Source organism: Leucoraja erinacea, chromosome 11 (genome assembly GCF_028641065.1).
Source record: "Leucoraja erinacea ecotype New England chromosome 11, Leri_hhj_1, whole genome shotgun sequence".
In the NCBI taxonomy this organism is placed as follows: Eukaryota; Metazoa; Chordata; class Chondrichthyes; order Rajiformes; family Rajidae; genus Leucoraja; species Leucoraja erinaceus.
The window spans coordinates 34,375,746-34,400,367 of NC_073387.1; the positions used below are offsets into that span (position 1 = coordinate 34,375,746).

At 40.5% G+C, this 24,622-nt stretch overlaps 1 protein-coding gene across 2 annotated transcripts in view; it reads left to right on the top strand.

The window, feature by feature from the left end:
* stk10 (serine/threonine kinase 10) overlaps positions 1-24,622 on the top strand; it is a 98,133-nt gene that overhangs the window by 46,032 nt on the left and 27,479 nt on the right. For both annotated transcript variants that reach the window (XM_055643006.1, XM_055643007.1), the window contains exons 5-12: positions 4,128-4,200; positions 5,609-5,803; positions 10,306-10,387; positions 12,925-13,059; positions 17,275-17,925; positions 19,764-19,894; positions 22,237-22,360; positions 23,137-23,316. In XM_055643006.1, the coding sequence (XP_055498981.1) occupies positions 4,128-4,200; positions 5,609-5,803; positions 10,306-10,387; positions 12,925-13,059; positions 17,275-17,925; positions 19,764-19,894; positions 22,237-22,360; positions 23,137-23,316 (1,571 nt within the window). The remainder of the gene's footprint in view (positions 1-4,127; positions 4,201-5,608; positions 5,804-10,305; positions 10,388-12,924; positions 13,060-17,274; positions 17,926-19,763; positions 19,895-22,236; positions 22,361-23,136; positions 23,317-24,622) is intronic.

Consider the following 24,622-nt stretch of genomic DNA (forward strand, 5'->3'; position numbering starts at 1 on the left):
TCACTGGTAAAGAAATATGCAAATCATTGCCAAACACTTGGCTCGTCATAGGTACACAAAAAAAGCTGGAGAAACTCAGCGGGTGCAGCAGCATCTATGGAACGAAGGAAATAGGCAACGTTTCAGGCCAAAACCCTTCTTCAGACTGATGGGGGGGGGGGAGAGGAAAGGAAAAAGGAGGAGGAGCCCAAAGGCTGGGGGGGTGGGAGGAGACGGCAGGAGGGCTGAGGAAGTGGAGGAGACAGCAAGGACTAACAAAATTGGGAGAATTCAATGTTCATGCCCCCAGGATGCAGACTCCCCAAGTGGAATATGAGGTGCTGTTCCTCCAATTTCCAGTGTTACTCGCTCTGGTCATGGACCCAGGACAAAGAGGTCGGATACGGAGTGGGAGGGGGAGTTGAAATGCTGAGCCACCGGGAGGCCAGGTTGGTTATTGCGGACCGAGCGAAGGTGTTCGGCGTAACGATCGCTCAACCTCCGCTTGGTCTCACCGATATAGATCTGCTGACATCTAGAGCAGCGGATGCAATAGATAAGGTTGGAGGAGGTGCAGGTAAACCTCTGTCGCACCTGGGTCCTTGAATGGAGTCGAGGGGGGAGGTAAAGGGACAAGTGTTGCATCTCTTGCAGTTGCAAGGGAAAGTGTCCGGGAAGGGAAGAATTGACAAGGGAGTTATGGAGGGAGCGCTCTTTGCAGAAGGCAGACATGGGGGGAAGATGGGAAGATGTGGCGAGTGGTGGGGTCACGTTGGAGGTGGCAAAACTGACGGAGGGTTACTTGTTGTATGTGACGGCTGGTGGGGTGAAAGGTGAGGACTAGGGCGACTCTGCCCTTGTTGCGAGTGGGGGGGATGGGGAGAGAGAGCAGTGTTGCGGGGTATGGAAGAGACCCTGGTGAGAGCCTCATCTATGGTGGAGGAGGGGAACCCCCGTTCCCTGAAGAATGAGGACATTTCAGATGCCCTGGTGCGGAACGCCTCATCCTGGGTGCAGATGCGGCGTAGACGGAGGAATTGGTAGTGGGGGATGGAGTCCTTACAGGAAGCAGGGTGGGAAGAAGTGTAGTCCAGATAGCCATGGGAGTCAGTGGGTTTATAGTGGATGTCGGTCAGAAGTCTATCACCTGCAATGGAGATAGTGAGGTCAAGGAATGATAGGGAAGTGTTGGAAATGGTCCAGGTGTATTTGAGTGCCGGATGGAAGTTAGTGGTGAAGTGGATGAAGTCAGTCAGTTGTATGTGGGTGCAGGAGGTGGCACCAAAGCAGTCGTCGATGTAGCAGAGGTAGAGGTCGGGGTGGGGCCCTGGTACATATTAAACAAGGATTGCTCGACGTAACCGACAAAGAGGCAGGCATAGCTGGGGCCCATGTGTGTGCCCATAGCTATGCCTCGTATTTGGAGGAAATGGGAGGAGTTGTATAACTTCACTTAATAACTTCACGTTTGACTCCTAAGTCACAATTGCTGACCTGGTGACTTTGGCATCATGGGGTTGTGGTCTGCGGAGCTTCTAGTTGTGGGCGTGGCGTGAACTCGCTTTCGGAGCCTGGGATTCCTCGCCGGGGATCGCCGGAGAAGAGCTCCGACCTCCGGTCTGTGGCCTATAACATCCTGAATCCACGGTCACCAGTAGGAAAGTGCCGATTCGGGTACTCCAAGCCGTGAAGTGTGTTCGACTGTCCCAACGTCGGAGTTTTGATCATCCCGATGAGAGGGCCTGTACATCGGAACGTCCGTAGCGGTGACTACAGAGGGTTTATGGTCCCAACCATGGGTGAACAAAGGAGGAGGACTGGCCAAACTTTGTTGCCTTCAACCACAGTGAAGAATGCTGTGGTGGATGATTGTGTTAAATTATATTGTGTATTATGTGTTCTTTTTAAGTGTATCGCTGCTGGCAAATTTATTTCACTGCACCTTTGGTGCACCAACACATCCCATTTCCCCCAAAGCAATATTCCATCACTCACCCATGGCTCCCAACTGCGCCGGCGTGGCTCACTTTCTCCTCATCCCCAGCACACTCTACCCTTCCTCTTCACCCTCCCTCTTCTTCTCCTCACCTCCTCCCCTCCTCAATCCCTCCCTTATCTCTCCTTTCCCCTACCCTCAGTCACTCCCTCCCTCCATAACTCCTCATCTCCCCCCCCCACGCCACTATTTCACTCCCCGCCTCCCCTATCCCCAACACTATCCTCACCTCCCCTACTGCCCTCCTCTCCCTCTATCCCCACTCCCCTCCTCTCCCTCCATTCCCCCCTCCCCACTATCCCTCCTCACCTCCCCCACTTTCCCCTCCCTCAATCCCCCCCCCCCCCCACCTCCGCTCCCTCAATTCCCCCACCCCCACTCTCCCTCCTCACCTCCCCAGGATCTCGAGGTTGCTGCTCGTCTCCCTTATTGCGTGGCCCAGAGGAGCAACGGCCATTAACAGGATTTAATCTATTGTAAAATTCAACTATATTGCTGCTTAGCATTTGTGCAATTTTATTATAGTCATTATGTTCTGCATAACACTTCATTACAATTTATTTTTAATTTGTTTTAAAATTGTGGATAATTAACAGAAAAGAATACAATCTTTTTGATGCTTCACGGAGCCTTCTGTTTTGAAATTGTTTAAACATTGTGGGAAGAAACCATGAACAACTGAATCTTGTGTCAGTAAAACTGGATAGATATTCAAAGCTGTAAAAGGACCCAGATATTTTGCATGCATTTTTATAAATAGAATCTTTTGTATTTTTCATATCTTTAACACAACAGGACCTCAAAGCATCAAGTAACATAATTTGACCAAACTACATAAGAAATTGTTGCAAATGACCAAATTCTCAGTCTGAAAAGTAGGTTTAATCAAAGAGGTAAGATTGAACCAGAACTAGGGATGAATTTCCTGGGCTTGGCATGTTCGGCAGCTGATCTATGGCTGCAATGGAGAGCGGGTTTGAAGAAGATCATTAAGCCAGGACTGAGACCTTACTGTGACTGATGGAGTTTTATGTGAGAGATAGGGAGATGCAAGATCATGAAAAGATTTGAAAATACATAATTATTTTGAGAATGTGCCCCTGTTTATCTGGGAGCTTATCTTGGTCAACAGGCACAAGGGCGATGGTCTGGTGCAATGCAAGACATTGGCAGCAGAGGTTTACATCTCAGATTTGCAAAACACATATAGAAGGAGGCCGATTCAAATGATCCAGTTTGATTGAGAAGAAACAGACTTGATTGAGTTGTCAGCTGAGGTAGAGGATGTTGATATCGAGATGGAAATGGAAGGCTTGGTGTTGCCATGGATATGTCATGAAGCTTATGCCAGAGTTAAGCATCTTATCATGGTTGTGAGCAATCGGATACAGCTTTAGACAGTTTCCAAGGAGTTGAATGGAGTTGGTGATTGTGGGTGAAACATTAAGGTGAGGGATCAAAGATGGAATTTTGACCAGACCATATAATTTAGAGGCATGGGAGGGTTAGAGAGACATTGTGATTAAGCACTGGATATCATTAGTAAACATGGGGAAAATACTATTAGATCGAGTCATGCCATGTGATCTTGTTTCTATGAACATTTGGGATTTAAATTGTGGATGTAACATTTGGTTCCTGGTCCTCTGTTTATCTAATGTATTTATCTAATGTATTAATATAGAGTATCTTGGTCATAGTTGTGAAATATAATAGTGTGCATCATGTACCTGTATGCTATTTTAATAGTTCATCATAAATGTAGCCTGTGATATCCACTGGCCATAGAATGTTGTAATTCTTGCAGCACCTCTGGAGACCTGCTTCAGCGTGGCTTGACCAGAATGGACAATGGTTTGGCATCTGACTTCGCCATCTTATTATCCAATATTATGTTAAAAGCTTACTACTGGAAATGTGAACCTTTGAAATTTAGCACTGGTACTCCTGTGGTGCATAGCTTTGTGTCCAAAGACAAATGAACAAATTGACAGTTGTCTGAGCACAAGGGTAATTTTACAAGTTTGATTAAGTCTTCTGCTATTTGGATATTATATTAGTTTAGTTTAAACCCTCATGGAATTGAATGTGGATTTTTGGTCAAATCTCTTAAAATATAGTTGTTATAACTTCAATTCTGCTCTTTTCACAGCGGATTTTGGTGTTTCAGCGAAAAATACAAGAACTTTGCAAAAGAGAGAAACGTTCATTGGAACACCCTATTGGTAAGCAAACAACTTCCTTGGTTATAAACATTGTTCCCACGTTATGGTCAGTTTATTATGATTTGGTAACTTCATATGGAATTTCATTTTCTTTTGATTATTATTTTCTTGCGCTCTGTAAATACTCGCATACAATGGAAGGCTTTTTTTATAACAAATTGAAATCTGTTTCTACTTTGGAAAAAGTTTTGTTTTTGGTTCGGTGCACTATGATAAAATGGGGGGGAAAGTCATTTTGTTCTCCATTTTCCTGGTTGATTTTCCAGAGCATAGCACATTTTTAGTTATTGTTTAGGAGTTCTTCATGAAACTTTTTGACTTGGTTTTCACCACTTTTTTTTAGATATCTAACATCTAATTTCTGGTCTCCCTGTGCCCAACTATGTTAAAGCCTGAAGATAGACACAAAATGCTGGAGTAATTTAGCGGGTCAGGCAGCATCTCTGGAGAAAACAAATTGGTGATGTTTTGGGTCGGAACCTTCTGAAGAAGGGTTCCAACCCTTAATGCCACCTATTCCTTTTCTCCAGAGATGTAGCCAGACCCACTGAGTTATTCCAGTATTTTGTGTCTTTCATCGGTAAAACTCAGCATCTTTCCTTCCTTCCTACACATTTTAAAGGCTGCAATGATTGACAGATAAAATGCCCGAGGCTATTTTATCACATTGATGAAAAACAATCAGTGAATCCATCAAAACCTACATATGAACTGTCTGAACAAATGTCATTCTATTCTACTTTCATCCATTGTTATGTAATATATCCTAGGAGAGGCTAGAACATGTTCAAGTTTCCAAGGACAGGAGTTCAGATTTCAAATTAGTCATTAGCAACATGAAAATAAACTCAAATTATACATTTATTATTTTGTTTATTGACCGCGATACCAGACCCCAGAGTCAGCTGTGAAAATATCCTATGGGAACTGATCTGCCGGGCCGTGGGCCCAGAGCCCTGGCCATAGGCGGCAAATTCAACCTGCCAATTGGCTATGGGAATGGGTCAGCCAGCACCAGCTGGGCAGGAGAGACAAATTCGACCCGCTGAACAGCGCGGAAGTCCTGATGAGGTCGAGAACTGTTCCCTCACCCGGCCTAGGCGCTGCATTTTTTGGGGGGATTTCAAATGCCCTCTTGTAATTTGGAGCAGATTAAGGAAAACTTTCTGGAAAATCGGTGGTGGATGTGTACTTGTATTTAATTTGAATCGAGCTTTATTCTCCTTGTTTGATTCTGCTTGTATTTTTTTTAATGACTTTATTCATCAATAAAGATTACGACAAATTCTCTAAATGATCAATTATATTTAACTATATAGTGCCAATAATATGTATTTATCATCTGCACTGGAACAATGAAATACTAATGTTAAATTTTCTTTGTTTTTTTATTTCATGGTTTTTTTAGGATGGCTCCGGAAGTGGTGATGTGTGAGACTATGAAGGATACTCCATATGATTATAAATCTGACATCTGGTCCTTGGGTATAACCTTGATTGAAATGGCTCAGATCGAGCCACCACATCATGAGTTAAATCCAATGAGGGTTTTGTTAAAAATCGCAAAGGGAGACCCCCCAACACTGGAAAGTCCATCCAAATGGTAATGACTTAATTATTGCAGAGTTCTGTAACTTGTTTTGGCAAATGAAAATTTGCATTTCTTTTCTGCCATTCACGTGTACATTGGAATTGTTGATTGAATTTTAATGCTAAGCTGAGGTAAACCCTGAAAAACTTTTTTTTTAAATTATTATGACTTGTTGACGTTCTCTTACCAAGTAATAGTTTTCTGGTAGGAATTTCAACCTCTTTTCACTTTATAGCTGCACATACCTTCAGGTTCTCATTCTGTAGAAGTATAAGAATCTCTATCACCAGTGTGCTGCCCAATATTAAGACATTATTAAGACAAGGGTCAAACCAGAGCAGGTTGGGCATTTTGCTTGGCATGGGCAAATTGGGCTGAAGGGCCTGTTTCCACGCTGTATCAACAAACAGCCTAATGCCTCTTGAAATATTTGTTACTGAAAAGTGCTGCTGATTTTTCAAACTTCTCAACGATTTTTGCAGCACTGTCTGTGGCAGATTTTCTGGTCCAGTTTAGTCCTTTAAGAATCGCACAAAGCTCAAACTAAAAGATGTTTAAGAGGAAAGACACATTAATCACATGTATGTTCAATGTTACTGTGCTTGCCAAGTTGAATGACAAACCTAATGAATGGTTAGCATCATACTAATGGTTCTTGTTCTACTTTGGGATTTTCCAGACAAACCTAACCCGTGCAGCAGTGTAGTTTACATGTCATCAGAAATCTTGATCTTAAATTCTTAAAACTCATTTGACTTGGCTCTTGATTAATACAATTATAATCCGGATGTTGAAAACATTAACATTTAAGCTCTGAATAAAAAATGCATCTAATGAGTCTCTCAGAAAATGAAACTGGTATGTCTTCTAAGCAACTGTTGGCTGAGGTCCTCTATGTAACCCAGCTGTCGTGTACAATTTTAATCCAGTTTAAATTTAATCAAGTGTGAAAGACGATATCACTGCTTTGTGAAGGGACATTTTTGAAATGGTGTCAAAGGCTCAGTTTACTCAAGTAATTTGTGAAAGTAGTGTTATTGGACTTCCAATGTGTACTGAAGGACACAAATCTACTTTTTTAGGCGAGGGAATGAGCTGTATTTTATTTTCTATGAACCCAAGATTCATAATTATATATTTGTGTGGCTCTCATCACCTTGATTTAATATGATACTGTTATGAGTTCAACCTCTATTGGGCAAATCTTCTCCCCTCCCAGTTTCTGCAATCTCTGTGCAGTCATCCCCAGGGAAGTGAAGAAATAATTTTAACATGTTACATAAAATCTTTATCCACTTCACACTCGGGAAGGGGCAGTGGGTTAGTGGGAAGAGGTTGAAAACGCAGGCAAGCTCTCTGACTCATCACCGAGTAGCAGGTGGTCTTGAATAGATTTTTTATTTGCCAAAAACTATTTTGATAAGTATCTCATTCATGATGAGTAAATGGTGAATATTACTGAATTTTTTCAAAAATGACATTAGCTCGTCTGCAGATTCCTCTCCAAATTGCACATCGTGCTCTGGAAATATTTTGCCAGTCCTCCATCACTGAGACTAAGTCCAACGTTATGCACGTACCTTCACCAGATGGACTGACAGTTCATGAAAGCGCTCATTAGTACTTTCACAAGGTCAATTGGGGATGGGCGTTGAATATTGGATGCCCAGGTGTTGAAAATGAACATGGGGGAAAAAGAAAATAAATAAAAGTGAACAGGAGGATGTCTTTACTTGCTACTTGATTATCCAGAAAGTTTCTAAACTGTTGACCAGGTTGAAGCTTCTGAAATTGAAGGCAGATTACAGACCAGGTTAATCACTGGTCGAGCAAAGGTTGCAGAAAGGTGTGAACGGTTAGGTACCAACGGTTAGGCAAGATGCAAATGCAGATAACCTGCAATGGTTTGGGTTGTGATGGCAGCTGTTTGGTCTATTTATAAATGACTTGAATCATAGAAAAGCAAGTTGAGAAAATAATCAAAACAGTAACAGAATGCTGGTGTATATTCCAAGGGGGCAAGCATTTAGGGTAAAGGATATGCTATGGCTATTAAAAATTCTTGCCAACACGTCCAAGTTTAAGTGCGTTTCTGTGCACCACACCAGACCCTTTGAGTGAGTGCAGCAAAGATTTGTGTAAGAGAAATCTGGAACTATGCAGATAAATAATGAGAAATAACAAAACTTGGATTATTATCAATGGTACTATATGGGTTATTGGGTAATTTGGTCTAAATTTTCCAGTTATTAACTGATGGTGTAACATAGAGAACAATTGTTGCTGTTTATTAACCAGACTAAGAATAGGATATGTTTTTTTCAAAATTGAGAAATTAGGAGGTCTTTCTGCATTGAAAGACTGCCAAAAGTTCAGAAACTGTTTAATCAAATGGCAGTGAATCTTGGATCAGTTAATTCTAAATCAGACACCCAGCTTCTTGGTCACTGAAAGCTAAAGGCTAGCGGCAAGAGTTGAATTATGCTTCATCGAAGGGCGGAACATGATTTTAGGAGCTGAATAGCTGACTCCTGTTACTAGGGAACCAGGCATAAAGCTGGTGATGGGTTTTTGTGCAGCCAAAATAGAAATGGAAATGGGGATGGCAGCTGTTCAAAGGCAGCATTGTGTGTGTGAGCGAGAGATTTAGGAGGGAAAACGTGCACAAGCTTGTAGCATTCTGCACGTTATATCAAATAATAGAGCAGGCTGGTTCACTGCAGGTGTCTGGAAAGATGATGAAATTCCCATAGCAAGCTGATTTGCATAATTCAGCAAGTAAATGCTTTTCCACGTAGTCATTTTTACTAAAAAAGAATTGTACGATTTATGTGATCCAGCATTTTAAACTAATCACCAGCTGTGGCCCTGTTTGTGATCAGAATCTCAGGATGTGGTGGTATCTTAACTAACCAGTATCTAAGTTGAACTTGGTTAGCTGGTTATGTTCCCAAATTAATCACACACTAGCTCTGCCTTTTTATTTCCTAGTAAGTAGGTTTGGAGGCTCTGTCTGTATGTGCCCTGCTGACCAAAGCAATGGTGGAGATCAGTCGCAAGCACATGTTCAGCAATCATTTAAATTGCAATGTTATGCTTCATAAATGGCTTGCCAGAGTTGCTTTGAGTTGCACTTGGAATGTGGATGATGCTAGCAGAATGAAGAGTTTTTGTTTGCTCATGAGACATTGCTTTGGGGCTTTTGAACATCTGCAGGTTTGCTAGTTATGAATGTAATTATTTTGAGCAGTGATGAATGTATCAAGGCCAGAAAGATCTGTGATTTTTGAATGGAACTAGATCCAGCCATGTCATTAAGTCATAGAAGCAGAATTAGGCCATTCGGCCCATCGAGTCTACTCTGCCATTTAATCATGGCTGATCTATCTTTCCATCTCAACCCCATTTTCCTGCCTTTTCCAAATAATCCCTGACATTTACCTATCAAGAATTTGTCAATCTCATTAAAAATACCCAAATGACGACCTCCACCCTGTGTCTAAATAAGTTCTTTAAGATCTTTCTAAATGTATGTACTTTTATTTAGAGACTGTGCCCTCTTGTCCTAGAGACTCTCCCACCAATGGAAATATCTTCTTCACATCTACTCTATCCAGGTCTTTTGCTGTTTGGTATTTTTCAGTGATGTGTCCCCTGCTCCTTCTAAATTGCAGTGAGTACACCATTCCCAAGTCTCTTTGCACCTCCGACTTCTGAATCCTCTCCCTAGAAGGCATGCCTAGAAACTAGTCTACGCCTTTATTCCTACTACCAAAATGCATGACCCCACACTTTGCGACACTGTATTCCATCCGCACTTCTTTGCCCCCTCCCCCAACCTATCCTTTCTTCTGCAGTCCCTGATTTCTCTACACTACCTGTCCCTCCACCTATCTTCGTGTCATCTGCAAACTTGGCCACAAAGCCTTCAATTCCCTCATCTAAATCATTGATATTCGACGTGAAGAGCAGCGGCCCCAGCACAGACCCTTGCGGAACACTGCTAGTCATTGGCAACTAATTTTTAAAAAGCCCCTTTATTCCAACTCTTCTGCCATTTAGCCAACCTTCTATCCATGCTAGTATCCACTAATATCATTGATGCTGACATTTTTTGATTGTACATTTTGTAATGGGGAGATACCGTTAAAGTAATTAAAAAGCAACATGGGTGAATTGTGAACAAAATTTGATGATATACTGCAGGGATCCTGTAAGTAAAATACATTGGTGATAATGAAGGTGGTGATTGAGTCCAGGTCCAGGATTTGATGTAAAATTCACAGCCCTGGATAGTGTTCAGCTGTACCCAGTGTTTTATGCTCCTAATTTTGATTTATGAAGGTGGAAAAGGATGTTGGGTGACAACTTGTTGCCTTTTTGATGTAAGCTCAGTTGTAAATTGGCTGTTGAATACCATTTTCAGCACTTCATTTAGTTCCAGACAGATGCAAGCCATGCATTTTATCGCAAAATTGTAACTTTTAAGCATCTGGGCGTTCTAATCTCTGCAGGTCTACAGATTTTAAAGATTTTCTCAAGAAAGCATTGGATAAGAATCCAGATACCCGTCTAAGTGCCGCACTGTTATTACAGGTGAGAATTTGACATTTGGATGATTGATTTACCAAATAAATTGTTTTTAGCGCCATTTTCTATTTGATTTGTTGAATATGTGTAACTGTAGTTCCTCCGTACTTGCTATATATGAATGAATGAGGTTACCATGCTGACTTTAAAGGAAGAATGTTGAGATTGGATTAAAACTTTAGGTACCCCTCTCGCTATTCGATCTAATGGATATTGATCCTGTCTTTTGCTGTCCTGGGGTATGTCAATGGATTTGGGAAAGATAATCAGTAACAGAAAGAGACACCCTTAAAGGAAAAATGTGTCCAAATCCAAGAAAAATTTGATGTAAGAATAAAGATTGTGTCTGAGATTTCAAGCTCCTGTCACACTGCATATAATCAAGTAATGCAGAAGCAATCTTTAATTTAGTATTGCCTTATTTTTATTATTATTTTTGTTTCATATTAAATTTGTTGATTTCTAGTTTTTTTTAATTCTGCGTGTTAATTTTTATTACTTTAATTGCCTTTGAGTGTTGATGAAGCGATACAGGTTCTAATTGACGCTGAGGACAAACTGCATTTAGTCAATAATCACTTAATTGCTGATGTTAAATCTGGAGTTTGCAGAACCATTTAGCTCCAGGTCATGCCAGAAACTCGATTCAAACATGGTCTAAATAACTGAATTTAATAGGCAAGGTAGCAGTGAAAGCCCTTGACATAGGGTGCCATGGTGGCGCAGCAGTAGTGTTGCTGCCTTAGTGTTTTCAGTTCCAGAGACCCAGGTTCGATCCCGATTAGGGGGCTGTCTTTACGGAGTTTGTACGTTCAACCCCATGACCACGTGGGTTTTCGGTTTCCTCCCACACTCCAAGACGTACAGGTACACAATTGTGTGTAGGGTAGTGTTAATGAGCTGGGATCAGTGTGGACTCGGTGGGCCGAAGGGCCTATTTCTGCACTGTATCTCTAAACTAAACTAAAAAATCTAATCAAGGCACAATTTTAGTGAGTGTAAGAGCTTTGCTAAAACTGTACTTGCTCAGGATTAATGGGATAACGCTGCACTGGCTGGGTTTGGACCTTGCTCTAAAGGTTAATCACCAGGTCAAAAGTAAGAATATTTGCTAATGGAAATATCACTGTCCATCTTTACTGGGCATAAATCTTTGAACTTCCTACCCAACAGTAGTGGTAATATGATCTATAGAAATACTGCATCAAGAAATCATCACCACCACAGTGAGAACAGTTAAGAAGAATAATAAATGTTGGCCTTGCTATTGGTACTCTGATAAATGAAAGCAGGTGTTGAATTTGTACTTTGCCATTAAATAAATTAATTAAACACAAAATTAACATGCTACATATTGTTTCAAATATGTGCTAGCAAAAACCGGCCGTTTTTATATCGTTGTGACATTTTACAATAACAATATGGCAAAATGTGTTATACTAATAATACAATAGGGCAAAATGTCTTCACACTGAAAACCCAAGAAGCTTTTTTTTTTTAAATGAGCTTTTGAGCTATATAGAAGGCAAAGTAAAATACAAGCTTAGAAAGGTTCAGTTTTAATTGTAACCTATCAACATGGAAGTGGCTGTATTTTTCTGGGGAAATTACGCTGCTGAGGTTTTTATTTTGAAGTGTCGAAAAATATTTAGTGCTGTTGCTTTATAGGTATGTTCAAATTATGTATGTTCAGGGGAGAGTAGGATGAAATTGTAGAAATATTTGTTTGTTCACCGATTCTAATTAAGTCCATCCACGGCCTACTTTATACCGTACAATAAATTCACAGCATTAGTGCTATGGGAGGACTTCATGGGCTCCTAGTTGTCCATTCTGCACCAACCTAGAACACTGAACCTGCTGTTTTAGCTCGGGGGAAGCAATTTTCTGAAACTTATGGATTTCGAACCAACTAAAATCCACCAGGAATCAATATGAATAAGAATGCAAGGGAAAAAAAAGGCATGAAACTTGTCCTACTTTTGATTCTGTGTTCTCATATTTTCTAGTTCCCTTGGTGTATGGGGGAGTATTGATCTCAGCTTGAGCATACTCTAATCATTCACAAGCCTTAAAATGGAGAACTGCAAAAATGTTACATTCTCTATATAATGAAGATTCTCATTCTACCGCAAGAATAAAATGTACATTGTAGTTATAGACAAGCCCCAAACTTTCTGTAACAATAACTGCCTGCATAATTTTGTCTGTCTCCTAAAATCCAGTGAGTAGTGCCATTCCTAATCCTTCTCCATAGGTTATTTTTATGAGATTGAATGGTGTTGATAGTAAACACCTGCCTCATTTATTCTGAATGTGTGAATGGATTATTTTCCCTGCTGTGATCTTGCTGACACTAATTACCTGTAATGTTCTTTTGGGGCTCTTTAAGCCATCTTTCTCAGCAGGAAAAAAAATCTGAATTTATTTAATGTTTTTTCACAAAGTGAAAAATGCAATCCAGATTGGGTACTAGTTTATTGCAGTTTTTTTACATCTCTGTTTATGTTGGTAACTATCAATTCAACCTGTTGTTTTAACAGCACCCTTTTGTGAGTGGTGTCAATAGTAATAAGCCACTCAGGGAATTAGTGGCAGAAGCAAAGGCTGAAGTGATGGAGGAAATAGAAGACAATAGAGAGGAAGCAGAAGATGACGACTCATCAGAACTTTTATCGGTAAGTACAAAACTGTAACAAAGTTTACTTTTTAAATGTGTTTTTCAAGACTGGGCCAGGACTAAGTTATAGTACTTTGGTCTGAAGCCCTTTATTGGAATGTAATGATGTGAATAAAACCGTACCTTGACTATAGTTGAAAATCACAGCCTTTACCTGAAAACAAAATATCCGTATACTTTCGTAACTTTATTTTAACCTCGTGTTTAAAAACGACTGACAAAAGTAGATAGATTCTGTAAATCATGGAAGAGTGTTAATCCTGTCTGAAACCGACCAGCTATAGTACCCAAACTTTAAGGACTTGTGTATAGGGAGGTTTCACGGCAGTCGGGTCACAATATATGAAAGACTCCAAATGGATTACACGCTATGAACTGCAGGTAGGCACTTACCATTGTTTCCAGCGTAGCGGGCCCGTTAAAACCCGCTGAAATTGTCAATTTTTGCGCTGTAAATAATTATGGAAATCGGGATAAGCGTGTGAGACATTTAGCCTACTTCAGAATTCCAAAAGTGAGGAGAAATGACGGCAGATAGAAGCGAGAGCTGAAGGGACAACAACAGCCAGAGTGCTTGGCGAACATTGGCCGTTTGCTCACTGCATTTCATCAAGTAAGGCATTATTTGTATTTTTTCTTGATTCCTTTGGCATCTAAAAAGTTTCAGAAGTGATAAATCTGGCTGTAATTTTTTTAAATCGCCCATGGTTCTCGTGGATTTTTATATACAAAATGAAAACGCATCTGAAGAAAAATTTACAGCCAGATTTATCACTTCTGAGAATTTTTAGATGCCAAAGGAATCAAGAAAAAACACAAATAATGCTTTACTTGATGAAATGCAGTGAGCAAACATGATAATTCCCAATATTTTCAATGTTTAGCTGCTGTAGTCCCTTCAGTTCTCGCTTCTCTATACCTTCATTTCGCTTCACGTTTGGAATTCTAAAGTTGGGTACATGTCTCTCACACTTACCCCGACTCCCACAATTTTTTTCAGCGCAAAGATTCAACATTTTGTCGGTTTTTAACAGGTAGGAAAGTACGCGTTTCTAGCATTAATAACATATACCAGAAGTGACAGATGTCTTCCAGTTGGATTTAGCGGCTCCGTGCGTCGAGCCCTATGACCCAGTGACCTTTCGTGCAACCACCCTATTGCTAGGCCATTTTGGTCAAGTCTGGTGTGCTCTGTAGAAATGGGACAAGCTTCTGAATGGTGCCAGCAAGTCTGTGGCCCAGATCAGTGTTGCATTGTCAGTTGACAGATGGATCAGATTTCTACATTCAGGGAAATGTAAAAAGCATAAGGTTAATTGGATCTCTGCAAGAGTCTTGCAAATATTGTAAATAATGTTGCGAGACAGTTACCCTGTTAAGTGTTGATTGGTTTAAATGTTCAGCACTGTCTGGTTTGTTTGAATCCCAGGGTAAATGTTGCATTTCTCAAGATTCTGTTAGCCTCTTCTGGAAGCTTCACCTGCAACAATATAAGAATATTCTGTAATTGGCCTGTGTACCTGTCAGTAATGTATTATTGTAATTTGTTATACTTGATTGGATTGTAAATATACCACCCCACTGTAGTTCAGCCCCTCAAGGTTCAGGGACCTATAAAAGTCAGCCCCCACGAGGTCCGTTGTCGATCTTCTGGAAGAGCCCTTGGGACTGCGAGTCCTTTTGCAGTGTTTCTGCTTGCACGTGGCTAAAGGGCTTGGCCAGGCAGATACAAGGATCGAACCTGCAGTGGTTTAGGTATCGTATAGGGGGATTTGTTGTGCTTTCTAAAAATAAAGTTTAGTTGTTCCAGTGCTTGAATGAGTGGTTTATTGACTGAACTAGATTGGGGGAAGCTTAGAAAGAGCTTATTTACAAGAGGATTGTTATTCAGATTCAAAACCTATGATGTGGTGTGCCACCAGGAACGTATGTCGGTCCACTATATTAGTGTTTATTACTCGTTTGTCAGCTATATTAATAAATTAGATCATTGTTGGTAACATAGTTACATGATGTGGCGTAGACGGAGGAATTGGGAGTAGGGATGGAGTCCTTTTAGGAAGCAGGGTGGGAAGAAGTGTAGTCCAGATTGCCATGGGAGTCAGTGGGTTTATAGTGGATGTCGGTCAGTAGTCTATCACCCTGCGATGGAGAAAGTGAGTTCAAGAAATGCTAGGGAAATGTAGGAAATGGTCCAGGTGTATTTGAGTGCCGGATGAAAGTTAGTGGTGAAATGGATGAAGTCAGTGAGTTGTGTGTGGGTGCAGGAGGTAGCACCAATGCAGTCGTCGATGTAGCAGAGGTAGAGTTTGGGGATGGGGCCCTGGTACGCCTCGAATAAAGATTATCCAGCGTACCCTACAAAGAGGCAGGCATAGCTAGGACCCATGCGCATGCCCATTGCTGCGCTTTGTATTTGGAGGAAATGGGAGGAGTCAAACGAAACGTTGTTATGCGTAAGTACCAGCTCCGCTATGCGGAGGAGAGTATTAGAAGACAGGGATTGGTTGGTTCTGCGTTCGGGGAAGAAACGGATGGTTTAAGACCCCCCTGGTGGGGGATGGAAGTGTAGAGTGACTGGACATCCATGGTGAAGATGAGGGAACGGCGGGCCTTGAAAACGGAAGTCCAGGAGTAGACGGAGACCGTGTGAGGTGTGTTGAACATAGGTAGGGAGGGATTTAGCCAGGGGGGACTGGATGGTCGAGGTATGTGGAAATAAGTTTGGTAGGACACGAACAAGCAGAAACGATGGGTCTGCCAGAACAGTCAGTTTTGTGGATTTTGGGGAGAAGGCCGTGCTTTAAAAAAAATATTAGCCAAAGAACAAATAGAACAGTGCAGCACAAGACAGGTCCTTCAGCCCACAATTTATGCTAAACATGATACCAAAACCAACTCTTATCTGCCTCTCTCTCCATATCCATATGCCTATCCAAAGGTCCCTTAAGTGGCACAATTGTATCTACCTCAACTACTACCCCTGGCAGCACATTCCAAGCACTTGCCACTCTCTGTATCAAAAATAAAACCTGTCTTGCACATCTCCTTTAAAATTTCCCCTCTCACCTTAAAGCTATGCCCACTGATATGTTTTATTTCCCATCCTGGGTAAAAAGGTTTGGTCTACCCTATCTATGCCTCATAATTTCATATACTTCTTCCAAGTCTCCCCGCAACCTCCAGTATTCCAGAGTGAAGCAATCCCAGTCTGTCCAACTTTGCTCTGTTGCTAATACTCCCCAATCCAGGCATTATTCTGGTAAAAGGTAATGAAAGGAAATAGATGCAAATTTATACCATTCTGGTAAACTTTAGGGCATGTCCCACTTTGATTTTTATGGGTGACGACGGGCGTCAGTGACTGACGCCCGATGTCGCCTAAAAACCGTCAATTAGTATGACACAGCCACGTCAAGGTACGACACTCTGCGTCACCATAGGAGAGGCATGCGTCTCCATAGGACAGCATAGAACAGCACCTGTGACGTCACAGCCGTCAAGCGCCGTCAATGTATGTCCACCCGCGACACGATACGGCAAGACACGACGGGTTGTGTCATCTGGGGCAACATCGCGACACATCGTTGTCGCATAGTGATGCATGTTGACGCACAATAAATTAGCATAGGCAATGACCATGCATCACCCGTAGGTCAACATGCGAAAGGGCGCATGACAAAAGACACGCAGATGTCGCGTGAGGATTTCGAACATTCCAAAATCCTGGGGCAGCAGGGAGACACCGTGCGTCACTACATGTGCCACGACGCGACACCCTCTTTTCAGGCTGTCGCCCAAGTGGGACAGGCCCCTGACTCTGCACCCCCTCAAGCTGTTACATCCTTCCTCTAATGGGCAACCAGAGCTACATGCAATACTCCAAATCGGACCTTTGTCAAAGCTTTTTATGATTTTTATCCTGTTTGTGAGATATTTTAGTTGCCTGCATGTTAAGTTCTCTTATTGTATTGTGATGTGAATGTGACTTAAACTGCTGAACGTTCATCAGGAAATATAGGAATGCTTTGTTTTAATGTATACATTCATAGAGGAATAACTGTTTTTTACAGACCATCTATTGCCAATAAATCATGAGATTTTATAGAAATTACGTTGTTATTATAACCAAATACAGTGAAGTTAATTTCATAATCTAGCAATAAATAGCTAAAGCTTTAATGCATAACTGAATTAAGATGTTGTTCTTCAGCCCCTTCCAGGTCATGCACGTGGTCCTTCTGAATCAAGCCAAATTAGTCTGGAACCTGAAAACCTTGCCAAGAACTCGGTGTCTTCAGACGCTAATGGTGCTGATTCTCAGAAAGTTGGAAAACCTGATAAATCCAATGAAGGACAATTGGACGAGGGCATATGCAGCGGTGATAGTGACAAAGCAGAAAGTGAGAACTCGGTGAAGACCATCAGCTCTGACTCTGGTACAGATGATGGAAAGAATGGTTCATCTACCAAAGATGCATCTAAAATGGACCAGCAAATTAATGAGGGGAAAATGGGAAGTATAAATACTGCTGAACAGGTTTCAGAAACAAAGGTATTAGGAAAGGAATCCACTGAACACAAGCAACTGAGTTTGGCAGTCAATTCTGAGCATGTCAAACCTACAGATAAGATGATCCCCGAGGATACCACTGTTTCAAAGAATGAACAGAATGAATCTGATAATCAAGCGACTCTGCCTCCAGATTCATCAACTCCCAATGGGGTGGGAGACACTCCTGATGGAAATTCAACGAGAGATTCGTATTCTGGTAGTATGTCTGCTTCTGACAGCATAGACTTGAATATTTCTCTTTCAGGTGAACTGTCTTTAAACCAGGAGACTGGTTCCATATCCATACGGGTAAGACATTTTGATATTTGTAATTTCTTGGGAATTAAGTTTTATTAACATGAAGTGTTGACATGAAGTTAGGTACTTTAAAAATAAAACCCTTACACTTACTGCTTGTTGGAAATAAGTTCTTACTTGGTCAAAGAGCACACAGGATACTGGAAAAAACCCACATCTACATTGATGTCAAACTGCTGACTCTTTGGATGCTAATTGACCAGCTCAGTTTCTTGCAATTTCTGATTTTATTCCTGAATTAATAGAACATAATTTAAAATTCCATGGCTATCTTCCAGTTCCACCTTCATCAGGAGTATTCAGTTACTGGTTTGCATTTCTACTTTCGGCATTTACATTGGCCAGATGTTTCAGTGCCCAGTGCCAAATGTGTCCTGCAAATGCAATTTTTTTTTTTTTTTTTTCGAAAAAGTTCCTGGGTGTGATTTTCTGTTGTGAAGCTGGCTTCTAGTTCATTTGCATGCTCCTGGGCAATCATGGCCTGTTTGTGTGCAAGTGGCCAGTTATGCTATCCTTTGTTAAACCCAATCTCCAAATTTGCCAAGCCACAGTTGTCATTCTGATTGAACATTTGTGCCCAATGGAACATGTTTCTAAATACACGCAGAAACAATTTAAAGCATTTTGACTACTTTAAATGAAATGAAAATTGGTATTTGCCTTTGTCTTGGCAGACATTTTATTTATTTTTTGTTGGATTGCAAAGTTCCAGTCCAATTCAATTTTGAATAACTTTTTTCAGAAAACCTGTTATTGTAATGTCACACAGCCTGAACAGATCAATGCCAGAATCTTGTTCAACTCTCTCTATTGCTTTGAAATTCAGGAATTGGTTTATTATCATTATTTATTCTGTAGTTGCAAATTATTTTTCTCCCATGTGAAATGCAATTATTGCCATTTGTGGGTAACTTAGATGCATGGAAAAATGTCAACCCCACTTCTATTCAGTATTCCAAGGAACACATTGCAACTATTGTACTCTGCTTTTTCTCTGTAACTAATATAATGCTGAAACACTGACATATTCTGCGCTCTGATATTTTTCTTTTTGCACTACCTGTTGTACTTGCTTGATGGCTTAATTGTATTGTATGACTTGATTGGCAAGCATGCACGCACATTTTATCACTGGATCTCAGCACATGTGACAATAATAAATCAATACCAACTATACTGGGAACAGTCAGTTTGATAGCTATGGGAAAATATTGAACCACCAGCACAGGGGTGGCTGGGATTATGGGGATAAGGCAGGAGAATGGGGTTAGGAGTGAGAGATAGATCAGCCATGATTGAATGGTGAAGTAGACTTGATAGACCGAATGGCCCAATTCTGCTACTATCACTTATGACCTTGTGACATTACTAGACTAAATCCTATTAGCTAAGTCAATTACTTGTTTTATGCCCTTTGGTTAAAGTAATAAGATCACTACTCATTTGATTTAAAAAAAATTAGGTTTTTGGATTAAATAAGCAATGCATGATTACTGTTTCCATTGACATCCAGCAATATAAATAACATTTTTTTTTATATGCATTATTAGCATGACAGCACTTTTATGATTCGTGACATTAAAATATGTAACTCTAACAGTGCAAAAGGTATTAACCCATGGCTAAATGTACCTTCTGGCATTTGAACAGGATAGAAGACTCCATTAAGAAGAATCTTTGTGGTGCAAAATGAGCTTTAAATCCTGTTTGGCACTAGGCAAAAAAAAAATAGATCATATACCAAGTATAGAATGCAATAGAATAATTAGGTATGAATCACTTAGTGCACTTTCAAAGTAATCATTGTGATTGTATACTTGTTTGTATAGGGTAATAAAGCAAACAACAAAACTCTGAAGCGAACTAGAAGGTTTGTTGTAGATGGAGTGGAAGTAAGTGTTACGACATCAAAGATAATTGGTGAAGATGAGAAGAAAACAGAAGAAATGCGATTCCTAAGGCACGTGGACATTTTATTTAAACCTAAAATCATTGAATCTATTGACTTTAGGGATGCAGCGTGTATCTGTACCCGCTGTATCTCTAAAGTACTTCGGCCCATCGAGTCTGCGCCGAACAGCAATCACTAGGATATGCTAGCGCTATCCTACACACCACGGACAATCTACAGAAGCCAATTAACCTACAAACCTGTACGCCTTTGGAGTGTGGGATGAAACTGGAGCACCCTGAGAAAACAAGTGGAACATGCAAATTCTGTACAGACGTAGCACCTGCAGCAGTATCAAACCTAGGTCTCTGGTGCTGTAAGGCAGCAACTCTACCACTGAGCCACTGTGCTGCCCTCTATTAACCATATAACCATATAACCATATAACAATTACAGCACGGAAACAGGCCATCTCGGCCCTACAAGTCCATGCCGAACAAATTTTTTCCCCTTAGTCCCGCCTGCCTGCATTCGTACCATAACCCTCCATTCCCTTCTCATCCATATGCCTATCCAATTTATTTTTAAATGATACTAATGAACCTGCCTCCACCACTTCCACTGGGAGCTCATTCCACACCGCCACCACTCTCTGCGTAAAGAAGTTCCCCCTCATATTACCCCTAAACTTCTGTCCCTTAATTCTGAAGTCATGTCCTCTTGTATGAATCTTCCCTATTCTCAAAGGGAAAAGCTTGTCCACATCAACTCTGTCTATCCCTCTCATCATTTTAAAGACCTCTATCAGGTCCCCCCTTAACCTTCTGCGCTCCTGAGAATAAAGACCTAACTTATTCAACCTATCTCTGTAACTTAGTTGTTGAAACCCAGGCAACATTCTAGTAAATCTCCTCTGTACTCTCTCTATTTTGTTGACATCCTTCCTATAATTGGGCGACCAAAATTGTACACCATACTCCAGATTTGGTCTCACCAATGCCTTGTACAATTTTAACATTACATCCCAGCTTCTATACTCAATGCTCTGATTTATAAAGGCTAGCATACCAAAAGCTTTCTTTACCACCCTATCTATATGAGATTCCACCTTCAAGGAACTATGCACGGTTATACCCAGATCCCTCTGTTCAACTGTATTCTTCAATTCCCTACCATTTACCATGTACGTCCTATTTTGATTTGTCCTGCCAAGGTGTAGCACCTCACATTTATCAGCATTAAACTCCATCTGCCATCTTTCAGCCCATTTTTCCAAATGGCCTAAATCACTCTGTAGACTTTGGAAATCCTCTTCATTATCCACAACACCCCCTATCTTGGTATCATCTGCATACTTACTAATCCAATTTACCACACCTTCATCCAGATCATTGATGTACATGACAAACAACAAAGGACCCAACGCAGATCCCCGAGGCACTCCACTAGTCACCTGCCTCCAACCCGATAAACAGCCATCCACCATTACCCTCTGGCTTCTCCCATTCAGCCACTGTTGAATCCATCTTGCTATTCCTGCATTTATACCCAACAGTTGAACCTTCTTAACCAACCTTCCATGAGGAACCTTGTCAAAGGCCTTACTAAAGTCCATATAGACAACATCCACTGCTTTACCCTCGTCAATTTCCCTAGTAACCTCTTCAAAAAAATTCAAGAAGATTAGTCAAACATGACCTTCCAGGCACAAATCCATGTTGACTGTTCCTAATCAGACCCTGTTTATCTAGATGCTTATATATATATATTGTCTCTAAGTATCTTTTCCATTAATTTGCCCACCACTGAAGTCAAACTAACAGGTCTATAATTGCTAGGTTTACTCTTAGAACCCTTTTTAAACAATGGAACAACATGCGCAGTACGCCAATCCTCGGGGACTATTCCCGTTTCTAATGACATTTGAAATATTTCTGTCATAGCCCCGGCTATTTCTACACTAACTTCCCTCAATGTCCTAGGGAATATCCTTTCAGGACCTGGAGACTTATCCACTTTTATATTTTTCAAAAGTGTCAGTACTTCTTTAATTTAATTTAATTTAAGTATTATTTAAATGAATAGATTTTGATAGCTTCATAATCAACTTGGAACATTTAATTACTTTTTACTGGCTTTACAATGGAAGCTGCAGAAATGACTATGGGTCATTAACGTCGTTTGGCCAAGTTTAAGTCAGCTATTTATACATGTTATGTGTTAAAAATGGTGTGATTGATTTTGTGGTGAAGAATATTTGTTACATTTGGTATATTCAAAGGTTTCAAAGGTATTTTATTGTCCTGTGTACCATTTAAGATACAGTGATATGCAAATTACCATAAGTTTATGCTTGAGGTTGATAATCTGCAGTACATCATGAGCTTTGAATTCTTGTTTTAAATCCATAGGAGACAGGAACTGCGAGAGTTGCGCTTACTGCAGAAGGAGGAACATCGAGCTCAAACGCAACTTAATTTGAAACTGCAGCAGCAGCTGGAACAAATGATTCGTCGATTTGACCAAGAGATGAATGTATGATTTGCCTTTTTCTCTTTAATCAATTTGTGATATGTGATGAAGCTCAAATTACATTGGTCTATTGATAAAAATGCCCCTCTCGCTGTGTGACTTATAGCAGTCATTTTCATGAGCGGTCTAAAGAGTTGGGTGCGAAAGTGTGGGTTTCAGTTTGCACCTCATCAGTAAATGCTTTTTGGTGCAAAGTGAATTTGGTTTTGGTTACAGATACAGCACAGTACAGGCCTTTCAGCCACTTAGTCAGTGCAGACTGGTGATCTCCTTACATCCTATCCTACAAACTGGGGAGAATGTACAGTTTACACCGAGGCTAATTATCCTACAAACCTGAACGTCTTTGAAGTGTGGGAGGAAACCGGAGCACCCGGGGAAGGCCCACGTGATCACGGGGAGAACATACAAACTCCGTACAGACAGCACCGGTAGTCAGGATCAACCCGGGTCTCTGGCACTGTAAGGCCGCAACTCTACCGCTATACCACTGAGGATAAGTGAAGAGAAGGTAGCAGAAATTTGCTGTTGTGACATTTAAGCAAGTGTTTACAAAATTACCAAGAAAATTAGGGTACCATGTTTTATCACAGCTTGATATTTTTAGAAATCACTTTCTAACCAGTGTATTTTTAGAACAATGTTAAAGTCCACTGTACATCTTTGTTCTTGTTTCCTCAGAAATAATTTGGAGATGTATTAAGGTTATTAGCTCTTTAATAGTGTTGGCTGGGATAAATAACTTTTAATAATGAATACATTCAAACAATTTTCTCTAGGCAAAGAAAAAGTTCTATGACACAGAGTTGGAGAATCTTGAAAGGCAACAGAAACAACAAATTGAGAAAATGGAACAAGAGCACACAAACAGACTGCGTGATGAGGCCAAACGAATTAAAGCTGAGCAGGAGGTGGAATATGCCAAATTCGTAGAACAAATGAAAGCCAAGAAGAAAGAGGTAAAAAGTAAATAAAATACAATTGAGTATGTTATCAAGTGAAAATCTTCTCAGTAAGTTTGCATACAAATGTTCTTGAATCATGATCATAATGAGCCTAGTTTTCAGAGTGTCTGAATGATTACGTGCCGATTATTCAGAACCTTTTGCTATGTTTGGCATTTCAAATCACTTTTTGGTTTCTTGATCTCGCGTGTTATTTCTGACTGGCTAAGGTCAAAACGTAGATAGCATGCATAACCCTTGAGTAACGTTGGTTTGGATTTCCTGTTGCAATTTTTACATTTGAAGAACCATGCACTGAAACTAGATAATTTAGCTACTGATTTTTACTTTGTTTCCGAAGCTGTGGTGCTTTCATTTTCCTTCAATTTTCTTCTAGCTAAAACAAACAATCTTAATCGTGTGTGAAATGTGATATTTCCTGTTGAATGTCTGTAAAATCTACATGGTTGTTCGCTTTTGATCTTTGTACCCGACGATCATTACCACTATTTCACTATCAAAATGTATAGTTTGTTAGCAGTGTTACTGCAGAAGTCGTTTTTTTAAATGTTTTTAATTTCAACCACTTCAAATTGTGGTTAAAACAGCAGTTGGTATTTTGTAATGTCTGCATATTTTGTATGTCTTTCTCTGCTAGGTGCACGCTATTAATCATTTTCAAGTACCTTTGATATTAGCTCATCACAAGGGACTGTTTTAATGTGCAACAGCATAATGAAGGATGTGTAGGAAGAAATTGCAGATGGTAGTTTAAACCGAAGATAGGCACAAAAAGCTGAAGTATCTCAATGGGTCAGACAGCATCTCTGGAGATAAGAAATAGGTGATGTTTTGGATAGAGACCCTTTTTGCATATTTTTTGCATAACTTTCATTTGTTCTATATCTCTCTACATCACTGTCTATATCCCTTGTTTCCCTTTCCCCAGACTCAGTCTGAAGATGGGTCTAAATCTGAAACATTACATACTCCTTTTCTCCAGAGATGCTGTCTGATCTGCTGAGTTACACCAGCTCTTTGCTTCTATTTAATGAGGGATGAGATACTCTTTGACTCTCTGTCCTGTACAGAGTATTTGCCATCTCTGGTGTGATTGGTACGATGGGAGGCAGCTATTGTTTGGCTAGGTAGTAAATGCCACACTTTCACGTGTGATCATTGTTTTGTTTTTGTGTAATTCTAAATTATTCAGGAGATAAGAAAACAAATTTTACTGTTTAATAATTGAATGCTATTATTTTGAGCACAGATTCAAGTGTATAGCTCCTTGTTCCTTTGATAGAAAAGACATCTCAGGATC